Below are 20,887 nucleotides of genomic sequence, written 5' to 3'. Positions count from 1 at the left end.
GTGGATCACTTGAGGTCAGGAGTTCAAGACCAGCCTGGCCAGCATGGCAAAATCCTGTCTCTACTAAAAATACAAAAATTACCCAGGTGTGGTGGTGCACACCTGTAGTCCCAGCTACTAGGGAAGCTGAGGAAGGAGAATTGCTTGAACCTGGGAGGCGGAAGTGCAGTGAGCAGAGATTGTGCCATTGCACTCCATCCTGAATAACAGAGTAATACTATGTCTTAAAAAATAAAAAAAATTGGGCTGGGCGCAGTGGCTCAAACCTGTAATCCCAGCACTTTGGGAGGCCAAGGCGGGTGGATCATGAGGTCAAGAGATCAAGACCATCCTGGTCAACATGGTGAAACCCCGTCTCTACTAAGAATACAAAAAATTAGCTGGGCATGGTGGCGTGTGCCTGTAATCCCAGCTACTCAGGAGGCTGAGGCAGGAGAACTGCCAGAACCCAGGAGGCGGAGGTTGCGGTGAGCTGAGATAGGGCCATTGCACTCCAGCCTGCGTAACAAGAGCGAAACCCCGTCTCAAAATAAATAAATAAATAAAATTAAAAAAATAAAAATAAAAAATTTTTTAAAAAAAAGCAAAAATGAACCTATGTGTTATTATATAAATTTCTGAATTTATATAATCATTGAGGGAAAAAACTAAATCTCTTTTTCTCATATCTATTTAGTGCCTAACTTGATGTCCCCCAAACAATGGGCATTCAGGAAATGTGCATGAAATAAATACGTGATGTGATGTTTTATTATCTATTCTGTAAGAGTAGCTAATATTTCACAAAATGAAGCAATAATATTTTCCAAACATAAAACTAAAAAGATGCCCATGGAACAAATTCTACACTATGACATAGTGTAGGCACAGCAATAAAAACTGAAGATACAGCAATAAAAATTATCCTAATGAAACAGTAGAAGACAATAAAGCAAAAAAACAAAAACAAAACAGAAAAGCCCATAAATACAGAGACTGCATAAGGGAACAGAAGAAAATTATGATACCCAGAACTAATGGATAACACAATTAAAAATGAGGAAAGAATCTGAACGTTTCTCAGCCAGGTACAGTGGCTCATGACTATAATTTCACACCACTCTGGGAGGCCAATGCAGGCAAATCACTTGAGGCCAGGAGTTCAAGACTAGTCTAGCCAACATGGCAAAATGCTCTACTAAAAAAATACAAAAACTAGCTGGGTGTGGTGGTACATGCCTATAGTCCCAGATACTCAGTAGACTGAGTCATGAGAACCAGTTGAACCTGGGAGGTGGAGGCTGCAGTGAGCCAAGATTGTACCACTGCACTGCACTCCAACCTGGGCAACAGAGCAAGACTCTTGTCTCAAAAAAAAAAAAAAAAAAGGGCGGGAGGCATGGGACGAGGGGAGGGGGAGGGGGAGGGGAGGGGGAGGGGAGACTGAGCATTTCTCCAAAGACATTTTAAATGACCAATAAGCAATGGAAAAAATGCTGAGTATCATTAGGCATCAGAGAGAGGCAAATCACAACAATAATACTTCCTATTACACTAGGAAGGTATAAGTTAAAAAAACAAGCATCCAGGATGAGAAAAAATTGGAACCCACATATAATGCTGTTGGAAATGTAAAATGGTATACCTGCTCTGAAAATCATTTGTCAGCCCTCAAAAGGTTGAACAGAGTTACCATGTAACCCAGCAATGCCATTCCTAAATACCTACCCAAAAGAAATAAAAACTTGCACATGATATTCACAGGAGCACTATTCATAGCCAAATAATGAAAGCAACCCAAATGTCCATCACCTGATGAATGGATAAAATGTGCTATATATCCATACAATGGAATATTATTCATCGATAACAAGAAATATCTTGGTTTCTAAATGCCATTCTCCAATGAAACAGGCCATGGCCACTGAAAAACTGCCTGATTCCACAGCTGAGGTAGGGAAAGTACAAGGTGAGCCTTGAACACTGCACAGCGCCAGAAACTATGAAAAAACTCAAAGGTGGTTAAAAGAAAATGTCAAATGGACACAGGAGCCAACTTGAAGGGGTTCTCAGTGGCCAAAACTGTAATAAGGTAGCAGCAAAATAATAACAATTAAGCATCTATTTTATTTTACACAAATCTGACTACATACTAATATAAATAAATGGGAATGGAGAAGATGTATCTTATAGAAGTCTAACTAATACATGTCAATGAAAACAAAAAATCATTATTTGAGACAAGAATCATCAGTGGATGCTACAATTAGTGAGTAGGAGCAGGATAAGAAACCGGATTATTTAAAACATATAAATGTATCCTTATGAGACACCAATTACAAAGGAAAAAGTACTTTACACTGGAGAAACCTGACACATACCCTCTAAATCAAAGTATTAAAGTTAACACTCAATAAAAAGACAAATTGACCTCGTGTGCCTCCTAAAATGATGCACTGAGAAAGACACATTTACTTTTCTGACATTCTTGCCAGAAGTGCAAAACCTGGATTTAATCAAGAAAAACATCAAACAAACCCAAACTAATGGAAATTCTACAAAATAACTGCCCAGTAATCTTCAAAAGCCTTAAAGTCATGAAAGACAGTGAAAAACTGAGGGATCCCAGATTAAAGGAGACTAAAATAACATAATTAAATCCAAAATGTGAAAGAACATTAGTGAAACAACAGACGAAATCTAAAAAAGTATATAGACAATAGTATCACATTGGTAATAATTTCCTGATTTTGATCATTGCACTGTGCTAACTGTGTTTAAGAAGGGAAATGTAGGTATTCAGAAAATCCTTATACTATTTTCGTAACATTTTTAAGTCAGAAATTGTCTCAAAATGAAGTTTGTAAAAGTGCTATAAAAATAATAATGGAGAGTACAATTGAAAAAAAAAGTCAAAATGCAGATATTCAGAGATTTTCTTAAAAATTGTAAATAAAAAGAAAAATGTCAAAGGATGTTGCAAATCAGTAAAAACACTTACACCAAAGACAGACTGGTGGTTAAAAAAAAAAAAAAAAAAAAAAAAATGGAAGCAAGAGATATACAGTACCCTTTCAAAAAGTTTTGCAGCTGGGCATGGTGGCTCATACCTGTAATCTCAGCACTTTGGGAGGCCAAGTTGGACAGATCATTTGAGGTCAGGAGTTGAGACCAGCTTGACCTACACGGTGAAACCCCGCCTCTACTAAAATACAAAAATTAGCCAGGCATGGTAGCCACCTGTAATCCCAGCTACTTGGAAGGCTGAGGCAGGAGAATTGCTTGAACCCAGGAAGTGGAGGTTGCAGTGAGCCGAGACTGTGCACTGCACTCCAGCCTGGGCGACAGTGCAAGACTCTCTCTTAAAAAAAAAAAAAGTATCACAAAAGGGAAATAATTCAGTAACAAAAATGCTCAATGAAGTCAAATGTAAAGTATAAGAGACATATTCAGACCCAACTAGAGAAAGGTAGGTGGAAATTAAAATTGTTGGAGGGAATGAGCTAAGTGGAGGTACCAGGCCCTGGGAAGGTAACAGCAGTTGGGCAATAGAACTGAAGTACAGGCTGGCTTTAAATAGTTGTCTATTTCTCACAGGAAAATAAAAAATCCATAATAAGAAAACTTGAGGTAAAGCAGAAGACAAATGTAAGTCAAGTTCGATCTCTTCCTTGAAGGAAAGCCAAGGGTAAAAGATTAAGAACGAGATGGGAAAAGTAGAGGCTACATGAAGGATCTAAGTTTTTTGTTTTGTTTTTGTTTTTGTTTTTCTGAGACAGAGCCTCGCTCTGTTGCCCAAGCTGGAGTGCTGTGGCCCCGATCTTGGCTCACTGCAACCTCCACCTCCTGGGTTCAAGCAATTCTCCTGCCTCAGCCTCCCAAGTAGTTGGGATTACAGGCACATGCCACCATGCCCAGCTAACTTTTTGTATTTTTAATAGTTTCATGTTGGCCAGGCTGGTCTCGAACTCCTGATATCAGGTGATCGGCCTGCCTCAGCCTCCGAAAGTGCTGGGATTTCAGGTATAAGCCACAATGCCCAGCCAGGAGTTAAAAGTTTAAAGCAAGGTTACATTAGAAATGACAGCAGGCTACTTAAAGTACAGCCAAAATCAGGCTGGAATCTAAGGTCAAGAATTAACAAAACAGATAAACATGATGCTGTTGTCTTTTCAGTAAAGTTCAGTTGCTGTAATAATTTGAATACACTGATCACAGAATACAAATAAGTTTATTCTGTGTACACTGGCAAATGCACATATTATAAAAATAAAATGGTTTCATTCTTTAACAAATATATATATATATATATACCATTATCAGGAATTGGTTCCATGTCCCACGGGCTAAGTTTTTCAATTTCAGTATTATCCCACCTGTTTAGAAAAGACAAATCTCTGGTTAGCCATTCATGAAAACAAAATGTGAATAACAGGTATCCATTATAAAAGTAAACAAAAGATATAAAATGTGAAAATTAACCTCACTGCAGCAGTACAATTTTAAATATTAACAGTAAATTTTTTTAAAAAGGATTTATTATTAAAATAACAGGTTTAAGAACAAAACCAGAAATCCTATGTGGCCTGCACCCAAAGTGAACAATAACTCAAAGACAAGGCATGAAGCCTTGAATTCCATCACAGCCACAGTAAACGGGTTTTATTCCATTGCCAATGAAAAGGCATCAAAGGTTTCTTTGAAGAAGATTAATGGTATAATATCTGCTTCTAAACTATGACAGTGACAATATGAGGTAAAGGAAATATGAGGTGGCTACAGAAATAGTTCCAGGGAGGCAAACAGAACCTGAACCAATGGGAATACTAGCAAATAAAAGAGCAGGTCCATGTCTGAGAGACATTTCAGGTCAGACTGACATGACTGAATGACAGATAAAAATAGTGTTTTATAAAAAAGTCATTCATACAACAACCTGCCACACTGATTTGTAGATGATTAGTTTTCATCTGTATACAAACCTAACAACATAACACTGGAAATGACTATCAGGATACTGTGGTTGATACGGCTCTTGACTTAACACTGTTCCAAACCACCAAGCATCATCAATAATAGAGCGGAATCTGTCACCTATGAGAGAAATAGTCAAGTCTGAGGCATTTCTTTGCTAACATTAATTAACATTTTTTTAATCTACAAAATATCATATAACACAGATTTTAAAAGCCAAAAGCACAATACAAAAACAGGCAAGCAGACCTTAGAAGGGATTCTTAACAAACCAAGAAAAATAGGGATTGAAAAATTTAACTTTTAGATTAAATGAATTTCCAGATGTATTCTACAGCTCTAACACTTCAACCAGTGAAATAAACTGCACTAGAATCTATGTTTAACATTCATTACAACAGAAACATGAACTGCTGTAATAACCGATCTCTTCCTTCGTACGCTTCCTACACCATTTACGAAACTAAACCAATTAAAACAAACAATAAGTCACCTATCTAGCACTGATGATTCGTTGATATATAGATCAACAGTTCTATATAAGTTTTACAGAAACAAATCAAAATTAAAGCTACAATTTATCCCCAAGAAAGAATATTTATAACAATATACCTGGCAAATGGTCTTGAATAATTAAAGTATGCTTACAGTGAATTCTTCAAAAGTTTGGAAAAAATGATGCCGCAACTACTACAACTACATGTTTTACGGTCTTTAGTATATTTTCAAATTTATGTAAACATGAGTTTTACATATATTTTACTTCAAAATCACCTGAAACCATACCCCCTGAAAGAAATTTAAAAAGACTATTACAGCTTTAAACTTACAATTTGAGATAAACCACACCATGATTTTGTCCCAATCTCTAATACCCCATTTAACATAAATATGAATTACAACTGAATGTAATAATTATTGTAATAAAATAAACTGCCTCAATTTTGAGAGCCCTAATATAAAAACATCTTAGAAGAGAGCGAGTCTTTGATACAAAAAATTAACTGTATATTTTTCCTCCTATTTACCTAATACTAGACGATAATCTCAGTTTAGATGAAAATATTTCTTCATATAAAACCAATCCTTTAAATAAAAAGGAGCCTTTAAAAATTAAGTTTTTTCATAATAAAAGTGTCTCTTCTACGTTTTTGCTAGCTGATCACGCTGGTAATCTTATGTTAAGATTTTTCAAATAAACCTACTTTAGCCTTTCAAGAGTAGGATAAAAATCCACTGTAAAAATGAAAACAAACAACTTCCTCTTGCCATTCTACTCAAATCCATGCAAAAAGCTAAGATTTTATGGGGAGCAAAAATGAATTATAGTATAATAGATCTGGCTCAATAATTTCTCAACCACAAAAATAAAACAAAAACCACTAAATTACAGGAGGCATCTGGGACTCCATCTCTGGAGTTTAACTGTAGATAATTCAGTTGAAAAAAGGCCGGGTGTGGTGGCTCACGCCTGTAATCCAAGCACTTTGGAGGCCAAGGCGGGCAGATCACCTGAGGTCGGGAGTTCAAGACCAGCCTGACCAACATGGTGAAACCCAGTCTTTTAAAAAAAAATTAATGGATGTGTTAACAAAAATGAGAGCCACTTGCACCTCATGGAGGTTGGAAAATCATAACAGCTGGGAAACTTTAAAGTTCTTTGGGACACAATTATACAACCTGCTAATGTTGCTTCATGTTATTTTTGTGGCTGTATGTTTTTCTTCAAGAAAAATTTTCTCTGCATCTACTCCCAAAATAATCCTGATTCCTTGTGCAGATGTTACCAGGAGAATAGTCTATAAAGAGGAGCCACACACTCTGGCAGTCTTTCACGTCAAATGAGGATGATTAGGGAAGATATCTAAAATTTAACTTCTTGTACTACCCACAGAAAAAGGCAGCAGTGACCAGATATGGTGGCTCATGCCTGTAATTCACACACTTTAGGGAGGCTGAGGCAAGAGGATCACTTGAGCCCAGGAGATCAAAACCAGCCTGGGCAATACAGCAAGACCACATGTCCACAAAAAAAACTTAAGAATCAGCTGCATATGGTGGTGCACACCTGCGGTCCCAACTACTCAGGAGGCTGAGGTGGGAGAATCGCTTGAGCCCAGGAAGTTGAGGCTACAATGAGCTCTGATTGTGCCACTACCCTTCAGCCTGGGCAAGAGAGAAAGAGCCTGTGTCCAAAAACAGAAGGAAAGAAAGAAACTGCAGTAACTAGAAAGATCAATGAGGTCTTAACATCATTTATGAATGTGTACACTAGATGACACAGCCTGGATAAAAGAACATTTCTAACAAAAATCCAAGAACTGAAAAAAGAATGAACCATCCTACTTCTAACTCAATACATAAGCTCCCAGGATAGCATTACACACTGAACATATATATGTACACCTGTGCAACAGATACTACAGTTATTACTACCCAGCCTAATTATATTCAAATCCTGAGATTAATGACCTATACAACTCTGAATAAGTGAACCCTCCTTAAATGATCATCACAAAAATCACATTGGAGTAATTTAGTACCTACTACCTACATTGGGGTAATTTTAATTTTTCTGTCCACCTATACATTACATGGTTATGAAGCATAAGCGTATATGAAATATTTATTTCTTAACGAAAGTGTGAAGTCTTCCCATTTAAGTCTACATTATTATAATGCCAAAGGTAAAATATTTGGGTATATCAGAACATTTTCAGTGTGAAATCTTAAATTACTTTTCAACCTTCTGATCATTTTAGATCCTGGTAAAATTGTGTAAATTATACCAATGTTACATCAAAGATAATTATATGCAATATAGTACAGGAAAGTCTGAAAGGAAATAAATCTACTCTAGCCTATAATCAAGGCGTGAAAATAATCTTTTCCAAATGTCATGAACCAAAAGAACAGGAGAAAGTCTACATAACTGGGCCAGGCGTGGTGGCTCACGCCTATAATCCCAGCACTTTGAGAAGCAGAAGTGGGTGGATCATGAGGTCAGTAGTTCAAGACCAGCCTGGCCAACATGGTGAAACTCTGTCTCTACTAAAAATACAAAAATTAGCTGGGCGTGGTGGCACGCACCTGTAATTTCAGCTACTCAACAGGCTGAGGTAGGAAAATCATTTGAACCCAGGAGGTGGAGGCTGCAGTGAGCTGAGATCATGCCATTGTACTCCAGCCTGGGCTACGTAGCAAGGTTCTACTCCCTTCCCCACCCTTCCCTCAAAAAAGGCTGTATAATCAGTTAAGTACCAAGCCATAAGCAAAATACACTTATAGGTCACTAGATCTCTTCCGGAATTTACATGTTTGTATACACTATAATTAAGAGTCCCACAGCCAAAAAGATCAATAAAACATGAGATTTTTAAGGATAAATAAAACTTAGCAAGGATAGACTTACAAGACTGCCAATTCCTCTGTCTTGCTTCATCATAAAATTGACGCAGTACAAGAAAGTCAATAACATCTGGCATATCATGGTATCTAAACAAAAATTTTAAAATTTATTAAACTCTACACAGCAAGTTATATGGTCTAAAAGCAATACTATCCAAAAGAAACATAATGAGATCTACAAATGCAGTTTTTAACTTTCAACCAGCTATATTTTAAAGAGTAAAAACCAGTAAATGTTATGGTATATTTTAAATATAGCCTCAATATTTCAATATATAATCAAAACAAAATGAGGTATCTTACATATTTTTTCATAGCCATTCTTCAAAATGCAGTGTATATGTTCACAACACACTCAGTTCATTTTTTTCTTCTTTAAAAAATGTTTACACCTCATACTCTGCCAAGTCTCATATAACACATTCAATTCAAATCCACATTTCAAGTGAGCAACAGCCACATGTGACTAGTGGTAACCGTATTACACAGCACAAGTATAGGAAATTATTTATTCTGAACTCTTTCAAAAACAAAGGCAGAAACAATTTTGCCTGTATGTCAAAATTCTCCACCCATGTAAGTGGCATGAAAACCATCTATAACAGACTGCCCACACTTAACTATTGCTGTGACATGCCTACTGTGACTTCAGGGTTGGGGGGTGGGTTTCCTAGCCATTAGAAGCTTGAGCCACATCCTAGGCTGTCCAGTGTTACCCTGGACCTACATAGGAAGGGCATACTAATCATTAAATCAGCAAAATGGCAAATTTAAATATACATAATTCCATTTTTTAAAATAATACATACCTAATAGAGAAAAACTTGTCCGTAAGTTTTCCAGTTGCTGGATCTATAAATGCTAGTTTGAGGCAACACAGTGTAGGGGGCCCAACTTCATATCGTATTCCAACTATTTTAACCAATTCTTGATCCTTTAACAGACATATTTTTTAAATGATTAAAATAAAAGCAATTCCTTAATACTGTAATTCTCCACATATTATTATATTAAGTAAACTCATATTTTAGGCTTCAAACCAGCAGAGACATTTAATACCATTAATTACATTCAATTTTGCTAAAGTTAATCTCCACATCTTTAACAGTTTCAAGAACATCACTTAGAAATCATACCATAAAAGACTGAAAACACAAATCTCTGATTAGTGCAATATATAAAGACAACCTCTGTTAAGAATCTAACACATTTCCTTCTGGCTTTGTTTTGGAAACAGCGTCTTGCTCTGTTACTTAGGCTGAAGGGCAGTGGTACAATCATAGCTCACTGCAATCCTAAACTCCTGAGCTCAATCAATCCTCCCACCTCAGCTTCCCAAGTAGCTGGAACTACAGGTACAACAAGCCACCATACCAAGCTAATGTTTTATTACTTGTACAGACAGGGTATCCCTATTTTCCCCAAGCTATTCTCAAACTCCTGGGCTTAAGTGATCCTCCCACAACAGCCTCCCTAAGTGCTGGGATTATAGGTGTGACCTGTCACACCCAGCCAATACACATTTTTATTTATATACTTTTATATTATGCAGTGAAAATGTGTAAACGTTTTGCTTATTCATAAGTATACTTCAAAATACTGATACTAAATTTCTGTCTAACATATTCAGTAAGTATTATTTGTTGAGAATCTACCATATGCTACGATCTCTTCTAGGCAGTAGGGACAGGACAGTAAACAGGTGAAAGTCCCTACCTGGATGGAGTATCCATCAAATGGATTTGCCATAGCAACCTTCCCCCCATTGTATGCTTCTCTGATACTAGGAATACAACAGACCATTCACTTATTCACTGAACAAATGTTATTATTATAATGTACCAAGCAAAGTGCTAGGCATAGTTCTCACTACTCACAGTAGTTATGTTCTGTAAGGTCACCTAGAACACTGAAATATAATACTAAATATTGCTAGAGAGGAAATATAGGGATAGGTTCCTGCAAGATCCTGGTCACAACACTGTAGTAAACCAACACATACATAACCTATTAAATGTGTTTCTGTTTAAAGGTACCTTATTTAATATGTTGTTGATTTGCAAACATTTACCTGAATGAAGCTTGTCTAACATACTTTCTTAGTAAGGCACATCACAGCCTTCTAGCACTTAAGAACACTAGACAGCACATCAGCACTATGCTTAGGGGCCATTTTAAACAGCAAAGTCACCAACAAAAACGGAAAACATGTGGCACTGAATAGACCATGAACAGGACACTTGTTTGCAGTGCAAGAGCTAAAAAAAGAAGGCAGAGCAACACCTTGTTCAACCTGAACTAGAAACACGCTCATCCAGCAAGTCAAACTTTTTGCCACCCTGAGCATGTCCAGAAATGACCGGAAGGCTCTGAGAGTACCGTTTTGGAGATTAAAAATAACTTACAACGGGCCGGGCGCGGTGGCTCAAGCTTGTAATCCCAGCACTTTGGGAGGCCGAGGCGGGTGGATCACGAGGTCGAGAGATCGAGACCATCCTGGTCAACATGGTGAAACCCCGTCTCTACTAAAAATACAAAAAATTAGCCGGGCATGGTGGCGCGTGCCTGTAATCCCAGCTACTCAGGAGGCTGAGGCAGGAGAATTGCCTGAACCCAGGAGGCGGAGGTTGCGGTGAGCCGAGATCGCGCCATTGCACTCCAGCCTGGGTAACAAGAGCGAAACTCCGTCTCAAAAAAAAAAAAAAAAAAAAAATAACTTACAGCAAGTATGCAGTTCACAAATCAGAATCCAAGAATAATGAGGATGGACTGTACTTAGGTACACAGTCATAAGTTAAACAGACATAAATAAAACTGCAAAGGTATATGAAGCCTAACTCACAGAAGCAGAGCCATTAAGTTGAATATAAGTGTTAAAAACAGCTATCTTCTTAAAATAACTAGTTTTTTCATTTTCTAAGTTTTAAAAACTATCAAAAATGTGTAGAAAAAACATAAAAAATAAAATTAAAGTCATGTGTAATACTACTCCACAGATCATCACCACTGACATTTTGAGATTGTTCTTTTGATTGGCTGCAAATGTTTTTAAAATTTTGCTAACATAACCAGAAATAGCATTTCACATCCCTTTTTCCTATTAGTAATACACCTGTGAAAATGTAACCATCATTCATTCAACAAATATTTTCAATCTTCAAGAACAAGATGTGTTGTACATAGTCGCCGATCGTATGAATGCACCATGATTTGATTCATTCATACTGTGGAAAGCTGAATTTTTTTTTCCAATTTTATTTCTACAAACAGTGAGTGAACTACCGTACTCATATATTTACAAGCATTTCTGCTTGTTTTCCAAATTACCATAGGAGTAAAATCACAGACTTAAAAGTTCCAAATATTTTTCAATTTCAACTCCTATTGCCAAAATAGCCCCTAGAAAGCCTGGACCACTTCACACACCCCACCAGCAATCTGAATAACTGTTAACCAACATCTTTGCCACTTGCTAAAATGTGATATTTTCTTTCTTGAGCTAAAACAAACAAAATCATAAAATTGGCTTAGTATTGATAAGGAAAAATTATTATTTTCTTATTTTATTATCCATGAGGTTATATCCTTCTTCCAACTTTTATTTCTTCTTTAAGAAACTTGTATTTCTTCCTTTGAAAATCTCTCTTGGGTATATAAACATTTTTAAGATTGATAATATATACTGCTAAGCTGCCTTCCTGAGACTCTGGGTTGTTGCATTTAACATTTTACACACCAATCAGCAATATACAAATTTTGCCCACTGACAAACAAGCCATCCCCACAGGATCTTAAGGTTTGCTTATAGCAGAAATGTTATCAAGTAGGAAAGAATGTAATAAAATATGTTTCCAACAGGTTTTTATATAAGATTTGTAAATAACTTAACTATATATGTGCTAAAATGTTTAACGATTTAATAATGTCATCATCCTACCCTAAGATCCATTTTTCTCCATGGCTCCTTATTAGGGTTCAGTTCATAAATGTTATTCCTTCTCACAGCCTCAATATAAGCTTCATGACCCTGTCGAAAATATATTACCTACAAAAGGGAAATACGCATTTAAAAATTAAGAACAATATAAATTTTATGTTCCATATTCATGTTCTTAAATTTTTATTACTCTCACCTCATCACCCATTTGAGGAACAAAAGGAGATTTTCTAAGTGTGGTGTCAGTAATCCAAACTGGAGGATGAAATTCATATAAATGTTCCATATTTGCAAGCTCTGCTGGAGTCATCCTCCGCAAATTCTACAAAGGGGAAGAAAACAAAGTTTCTTAGATTAGAAAGGGGCAGCGCTGTTTGAATGAAAAATAAAAGAAACGTCACCATTCAAATGACTATTTTTGCCACGTCCATCTAATGTTAACTTTCTTCACAGCATGTATATTTAGTTCCTTGACATACACAGGAATATATCACTTATTAAAAGCACTGTAAATCTACCTAACATTTTCCTAGCATCATCTCCTAAATTTCTGATAGATTCTTCATGCTATTTTGCATCCAATTGCAGAGGGCTAACACCCAACCTAAATCCTCTTTTACGCATAGCCTGTTCTGCCAAGACTCCACTCTTGAGTCTGGCCACAGGTTAATCATCACAAGCCAGTCTCCTCCTGATTTTAGGTTTTAAGACTGGTAATTTCAAAATACGCCCACAAATTCCCCAATAGTTCTCCCCTCTTCAAGAAGTGGAAGTCTTCTCCTAAGTGTGGACTACACTTAATGACTCACTTCTGCCAAATATAATAAAGCAGATGAGACTATGTACAACTTCTAAGACTAGGTCATAAATGGTACTGGGGCTTATCCCTTGCTATTGTTAGATCATTCATTGAGGAAAATCATAATGACACTTCAAGCAGCCAGCTAAGGAGAGGCTGTGTGGCAAAGAACTGAGGCCAATAGCCACAGGATAAGCTCGGAAGAATATCATCCAACCCCTATCAAGTCCTCAGATGACTGCAGCCCCAGTCAACATGTTGTAACCTCATGAGCCAAAATCACTCAACTAATCGCCCTTCCAATTCCTGATCCACTAATACATGACATATTCAATGTTTGCCATGTAAACACCTAAATTTTAGGGTGACTTGTTATACACAGCAATAGATAAATATAAAGACTTAACATCTTTAAACAATGAATACCTGCTTGAGATCAGCACAGTATATACAAATAAACAGGAATCATATTACAAGGAAGAGACAAGCATGAAGACAGACATGTAAAATGAAAATCGTAAATGTAGCAATAACACACACACACACACACACACACACACACACACACACACAGAAAAGCACCTTAAAATTCCTTTTAAAAAAAGTTTACGTGTGACTTCATTCGTAAAGTGTATCAGTCAATCATAAAACAATATAACAATCATTTAAACCAACAATCAAAAGTCTCTAACTGGAATGTATCTTTTTCATTATTTGATTACATATATTAATACAAGATCCTGGGGAAACAACAGTGAAAGATGCAGAAGCATTCCTGGTCCTCATGAAGCTTATGCAAGGACAACACAGAAGGAGCTTATTTTTGGGAAGCTAACCTCTTAATGGAGGGATGAAACTTGGTATCCTATATATTATTAAGGAGGAATGGAAAGCTTAGGAAACGATTACATAGCACATTTTTGATCTAAAAGTCTTAGAGACAAGAAAAAAGAAAAAAAAAAGATTTCAATAGCACTAACAGCTCAGGGGAACATGTTAAACCTCTTCTCTTACATCCAGAAAATCAGAAAAATATTCCAGAAGGTGTTTAAAGTTATTTGTGTAATTTAAGCTTGCCAGTTTAAAGATGCCTTTATACGAACGCTTCATATCATCAGTGAAAACTGTTTATGAAGAGGGAGCAGTATGGGCTATAGAAACAACATGAGCCAAAATCTTAGACTTAATCTTTTAACATTACTGGAATTTCAGAGTGAGTAAATATGACTAAAAATTACAGCAACAGCCAGGCACAATGGGTCTACACCTGTAATCCAAGCACTTTGGGAGGCTAAGGCAGGCAGATCCTCTGAGGTCAGGCGTTCGAGACCAGCATGGCCAACATGACAAAACCACATCTCTACTAAAAATACAAAACTTGCCGGGCGCGGTGGCTCATGCCTGTAATCCTAGCACTTTGGGAGGCCGAGGTGGGCAGATCATGAGGTCAAGAAATCGAAACCATCCTGGCCAACATGGTGAAACCCCATCTCCACTAAAAATACAAAAAGATTAGCTGGGCGTGGTGGCGCGTGCCTCTAGTCCCAGCTACTCGGGAGGCTGAGGCAGGAGAATTGCTTGAACCTGGGAGGCGGAGGTTGCAGTGAGCCAAGTTCGCGCCACTGCACTCCAGCCTGGCACCTGGTGACGGAATGAGACTGTCTTAAAAAAAATAAAAATAAAAAAAAATTATATATATATATAAATATATATATATACACATATACACACACACACACACACACACACACACACACACACACAAAACTTAGCCATGGTTGGTTGTGTGAGCCTATAGTCCCAGCTACTTGGGTGGCTGAGGCAGAAGAATCACTTTAACCCAGAAGGCAGAGGCTGCAGTGAGCAGAGATTGTACCACTGCACTCTAGTCTGGGCGACAGAGACTCCTCTCAAAAAATAAATAAATCACAATGATGAGACAAAGTACTGCTTTGTTTTAAAACTGCAATATGTTTTGTCTCCAAGATCTTAATCGACATCCTCAATGAAAGCATTTTTATAAATGATAGCCAACTGTAGGTCCTTGCTGTGGTTTCTCTTGTGTAAGCATGTGCATCTTTCTCAGTATCATAGTGAACCTTACTCACAGTAAACTGCCTCTCCAGCATTGCTAAAAAGTTGTTATTCCATCCATAGGGAATTCAGGAAGCTAAAAAAATCAAGGAGTGATTGCTACAGAGATGGCTCAGTGTTTGAAGAAGATCTTTGAATCTTATATTTAGCTGATATCATATCTTCTTATAAGATACCAGCTCCAAGTATCAGATCAAATTCTCTAGGAGAAAAACTTCCCACATTATTTCCCCAAGTCAGCTCCTTAACAAAAGCTTTGTGTTGGATATAAGGCGATAAACTGCCTTGAACATTTGACTTAGAAAATTCTAATGCTACTTTTCGATCTGTGACAGTCACATGAGTACCAAGCACAGGAGCCACTATACCCATCAGCCCTGTGCCAGCACCCACAGCTCTCATCTCCAGATAATGTGGAGAGAACCATGGCCACATCTCAAACCACTGCTGCAATTCCCAGTTGTCTCCAGTCCTGCTGAATCTGTGTCATGTGGTTCACAAAGGTGGCAAGAGGCTTGTGGAATTTCTGCAACCCCAAACCCTCAAGTCTCTTCATAGGGCACCAGGGCCATTCTGCCCATCCAGCCCTCTGATCACACCTCCACTTAGACTAAATTAAGTTTGAGATTATCCTGCCTTTTGACACAGCTAGAAACATACAGTGATGGCAGTTCCATCTCCTCAAGCCTAGAAGTGAACAATACTGGTAGACTCCAAGTCTCTCACTGGGAGACCAGGGCCCTGGTCCTGCAAAGGATCAAAGGCCTCCCCCGTAAGTCCCACTATACCTGCCCTTACCCATTCCTCCAAAGGGGTTGACAGATGCTCCCTTCCCTCCCACAGGCCCCAGAGCTCTGCTATCCATGAGGGTTGAGAGTAGGAGACAGGGGAGTCCACAGTGTCCTTCAGGATTCCCAGGACACACAGTGCACGTGCTGCACCCTGGGAGTGCAGTGAGCTTCCCAATGGAGGGCTGACGGCTTGCCCAGCCCAGCCCCAGAGTGGGGCACAAGGCACCACCTTGGCAGTATCAGGATAAATGTTAAAGCAACATTTGAAACAGAATAAAGCTGAAGCATCACAATGCATGCTATTTTTAAATATACACTTTTCTTACCTCTTTCGTAGGCTTATTTTCTTTCTTTCTCTTTCGTCTTCTTTTTGGAGGAGATATATTCTCAGTAGATATTTCATCTTCTGAACTACTACAAAATCGAGTAATTCGTCGACGACATGATGTTCTTAAAGGAGGCTGCAAATTGATGCCTGCATCAGCTGTCCAATCGGAATATCTAGATGAAGAATCACTGGGAAAGGGGAGTGCTTTAAGTTGAATGAAACCAGAATATAAGCACTGATAGCAAGTCAATCATGTAAAATTGAGGGAACAAAGAAATGAGAAACCAAGGGAAGGGAAGACACTAGAAAGATTTAACTCGAACATTCTCTTCTCACTACCAGCAACTACTGAAGTGACTGAAGATCATAACAAAGACAGAAAAAAAAAGAGAAATCTCCACTAACACTAGAAATTAGGAAAGAATATAAGCCTGAAAAAAAAATTTAGGTATACTGTGCATAAAATATGATGGAACACAACTAACAATTACCCCTTCAGGAAACAAAATGCAGACTTACAAAAACAGTAAGAATCCTACAAAACCCCAAAACTAAGACCCACCACTGCCCCCATGTTGGAGGAAGCCGAGGTATAGACCAGGAATTTCAACTGGAATCATAAGCCATCAATGAATACACTGAGAAGCCGAAGGAAAGCACAGCTACACCAAACTGAAAGCCCTAAGTAGTCAGTTTCTTCCCAAGAGGAATCTCCCTGATATGACAGAAATCTAAGAGACTAGTCCTAGCTACACCTTAGCAAAAGCAGACTCAAAGAGGAAACTAGTTATAGAAAACTAGTCCCTGGACCACTACTAACTTCACCAAACAAAAAAATAATAATAATAATAATAATAATAAAGGTCTCTATTTGGGCCATTCTTGGCCCAACTTTAACCACACACCTTTTCATCTCTATCAAATACACACATAAACACATTACAAAAAGGTATTTATTATTTTTAAAAAAATAAAGGTTGCTTATAAAAATTGTAAGAGCATCTGTTTTGGATAAATAAAATTCAAGAAAAGTTGAATTAAAAGACAATGAAGACACAGACGGTAGAATAGTAATTGCCAGGGATGTGGGGAAGAGCAAAATGAAGAATTATTTTTTAATTGGTACACAGTTTCTGTTTTGCAAGATAAACAAGGTTCTAGAGATTGGCTGCACAACTATGTCAATGCACATAACAGTACTGAACTGCACACTTTAAACATTTCTATTAGACATATATTTTACCACAATTAAATTTGTTTGAGAAAAGACAATACAATTATCTTCTTTAAAAAAAAAAATCATTCTAGCTCATCATAATAAAGTAAAAGAAGACAATAAAGGAAGCAGAGAGTATGTGGTAATGGTTTGGACCAATGCAGTAGCAATAAAAAAAAAAAAAGAAAGACGATCTGAGTGATATTCAGGAAGGAGAATTTTCTAGCCATGTTATGGATAAGTAGACAAGAGAGATTATAGTCCAGTTTTCTGGGTTGAACATCTGTTGAGATGAAGGTAACATGCACCATTATGAGAATCTGAGGCTGACAATTTTGCCCCAGGAAATCTGGATCTCAAAAGTAACAAAAAAGCAACACATGCAATAATAATAAATATACTTGTGGTTTCACCACACATTAACTTTAGATACTAGTCTTTTTGAGTGCAGCCAAGATTGAATTTACATTTTCAGTACACACGTTCAACAATACTGGGTCAACTGCTTAAAGTCAACAAAAAACTCCTGAAATACTCCTACAGTAACAGCTGTTAATCTAGTTTTTGTCTCCTTTCAAAAAAAAAAAAAAACTGTTCCACAGTTGCAAATTCTTGCTTCTTGAATAAAATTCAAGTATGATTTCATCCATGGCTATGATTAAATGCTTTAAAAATTGTAACAATTAAAAACAGATACCTTGAACTTTCGCTGTAACTTTCACTTTTTCTATCACTTCTCCATTCGTCTTCTTCCGAAGAACAAGAACCTTCACTTTGATCACAGGAAGTCTCCTAGTTTATGAAGGGGGGGAAAAATATCTTGATCCCTGAAGTTAAATAATGCATGTCCAGAAAAAAAGCTGTACAGAATCCTCCCCAGTAAGATTAAATCATCTAAGAAAAGTGAACAGTAATCAGTTAGTAAAAATATAATTAGATAAACTTAAAAAGAAAACTTCTTCACTATATCCTTTACTTTTCAAAGCATAAGACAGCTGGGCACAGTGGCTCACGCCTGTAATCCCAGTACTTTGGGAGACCAAGGCAGGTGGCTCATGAGGTCAGGAGTTCGAGACCAGCCTGGCCAACATGGTGAAACCCCATCTCTACTAAAAATACAAAAATTAGCCAGGCATGGTGGTACATGCCTGTAATGCCAGCTACTCAGGAGGCTGAGACAGAATTGCTTGAATGGGAAGTGAAGGTTACAGTGAGCCAAGATAATGCCACTGCACTCCAACATGGGCTACAGGGCAAGACTCCATCTCAAAAAAAAAAAAAGCGTAAGACAAAAAGAACATCTGTAAGATTTAACACTACCATCCTCAGCAAAAAAAGGAATACAACAGGCCATTCTGCGTAAAGTCAATAAATCAGTGTAAATGTTCTCCGTTTCGGACTTTATTCTAATAGGTATATCTAACTGTTTTAGTTTTTAACTCTCTATGACATATTTTGGTAGCTTTTCATATGGTTATTTGTCATCTGTGTATCAAAATGGTACAACCACATTGGAAGACAGTTTGGCAGTTTCTTATAAAACTGAATATAACTTAGTAAGATCCAGCAATCTGCCTCTTTACACACTTTCTGAGAGTTTAAAAAAAAAAAAAAAGATCCAGCAATCATGCTTGATGTTTACCCAAATGAGTTGAAAAATTACATCCCCGCAAAAACCTACACCCAGATATTTATAACAACTTTACTTATAGTTGCCAAAACTTACATTCTTCAGTAGGTAAACTGATAAACTATGATATATCCAGACAAAATATTATTTTGTGCTTTAAAAAACAAAAACTAAAAAGCCATGACAAAATATGTAGAAAATGTAAATGCCTATTAACAAATGAAAGAAGTCAATCTGAAAAGGTTATTAGCTATATGATTCCAACTACGTGGCATTCTACAAAGATAAAACTATGGAGACAAAAAATCAGTGATTGCCAGGGGCTGTTGGGAAAAGAAAGACAAACAGGTAAAGCACAGAAGATTTTTAGGGAAGCAAAACCACTCTGTATGGTATTATAATGGTGGATACATGTCATTATAAATTTGTCCAAACCCACAGAGTGTACAATATCAAAAGGCAACCCTAACAAACGATGGATCTTGGTGTGATAATGTGTCAATCTAGGCTCATCAACTGCAAATGTTCCACTCTGCTGCAGGAAGTTCATAGTAGGGGAGACTGAGCATATGACCAACAGTAAAAAAATAAATGGCTGACAGGAGTTCAGGGGTGTGGGTGGAGGGATAAATCAGTGTAGCACAGAGCATTTTCAGGGCAGTGAAACTATTCAGTATAATACTGTTATGGTAGATACATAACACTATGCATTTGTCAAAACTCACATAACTGTGCAACACAAAAGGTGATTCCCTCATGTAAACTACAGAATTTAGTTAATAATAATGTAATAATATTAGTTTCAAAAGCTAGAGCTTGACTAACTCAAGAGGTTAATAGGAGAAACTTTACAGGAGAGATAGGATACAGAGGAACTTACTGTGCTCTTAAGAAAACTGCTGTGGGGTTTTTTTTAAGTCAATAAAGTGAAAACAGGGAAACAAGACTATCTGATTCCTACAACCCAAACAGCTGGAGTCTTAACTTTAAGTTCTAGTCATGGATTCTAGGCAGGTATTTTTAAATTGAGACATCAACTTTTCTTGTAGCACTACCATTTATGTATTAGGTACACCTATAATAGATAATGAAAATGCCATTAAGAATCAAAAACTGACCAACCAAATCTCAAGTAAGCATCTACCTTTGCTTATTTCATTTGAATAGGCAAAATCAAAGCCAACATATTCCTAAAAACTGTTTCTCAAAATGTGAGTCAATGGTACTCTAGGAATACATATCCTAAGGCCTACTGCTCTAGAACTACTAAACAAAACTCTGCTTTTTACGCTCAAAGTAGGCTCTTCTTTTAATAATAGTAATACAGAGACTCTATCTTAATAGTTACTACCTGAAATTAGGTACGCTGTGAAATGTTTTATCTGTTTTATCTCAATTAACTCTCAAAACACTTCTGTAAGCACAGGCAAAGTTAACGCAAAGCTACTAACACAAAAGTTTCAGAAGCTCGCAATTTAAACTTCTAATTTTAACTAAGCTCTGATGCCTATTTGTAATTTTATTAAAGAAGGTCCCTAAAATTCCAGCTTCCAACCTCACAAAACCTAGATCCATCCTGCCTGTGAGTTTTGTGTTGTCTCCCAAGTTCTTACCTGCCCACTACTAGCTCTATATATACACCAAAACCTAAGGCTGAGACATGTGAAATAATGTGCCTAAGGTCACAGAAAAGTAAGTACAAGAACTGGAATTAGAAACTAGATCTAAACT

At 37.1% G+C, this 20,887-nt stretch overlaps 1 protein-coding gene and 1 pseudogene across 3 annotated transcripts in view; both read right to left on the bottom strand.

The window, feature by feature from the left end:
* BRWD1 (bromodomain and WD repeat domain containing 1) overlaps window positions 1-20,887 on the bottom strand; it is a 147,810-nt gene that overhangs the window by 41,405 nt on the left and 85,518 nt on the right. For all 3 annotated transcript variants that reach the window (XM_039480426.2, XM_039480425.2, XM_074389271.1), the window contains 8 exons: window positions 18,224-18,318; window positions 16,309-16,498; window positions 12,495-12,620; window positions 12,299-12,406; window positions 9,171-9,295; window positions 8,366-8,448; window positions 4,962-5,073; window positions 4,294-4,355 (listed from right to left, as the gene is read on the bottom strand). In XM_039480426.2, the coding sequence (XP_039336360.1) occupies window positions 4,294-4,355; window positions 4,962-5,073; window positions 8,366-8,448; window positions 9,171-9,295; window positions 12,299-12,406; window positions 12,495-12,620; window positions 16,309-16,498; window positions 18,224-18,318 (901 nt within the window). The remainder of the gene's footprint in view (window positions 1-4,293; window positions 4,356-4,961; window positions 5,074-8,365; window positions 8,449-9,170; window positions 9,296-12,298; window positions 12,407-12,494; window positions 12,621-16,308; window positions 16,499-18,223; window positions 18,319-20,887) is intronic.
* Window positions 12,627-16,300, bottom strand: LOC141582015 (protein N-lysine methyltransferase METTL21A pseudogene; annotated as a pseudogene).

Source organism: Saimiri boliviensis, chromosome 18 (assembly GCF_048565385.1).
Source record: "Saimiri boliviensis isolate mSaiBol1 chromosome 18, mSaiBol1.pri, whole genome shotgun sequence".
Taxonomy (NCBI): Eukaryota; Metazoa; Chordata; class Mammalia; order Primates; family Cebidae; genus Saimiri; species Saimiri boliviensis.
The sequence above is the reverse complement of the archived record's forward strand: the minus strand, read 5'-3'. Positions and strand labels throughout refer to the sequence as shown.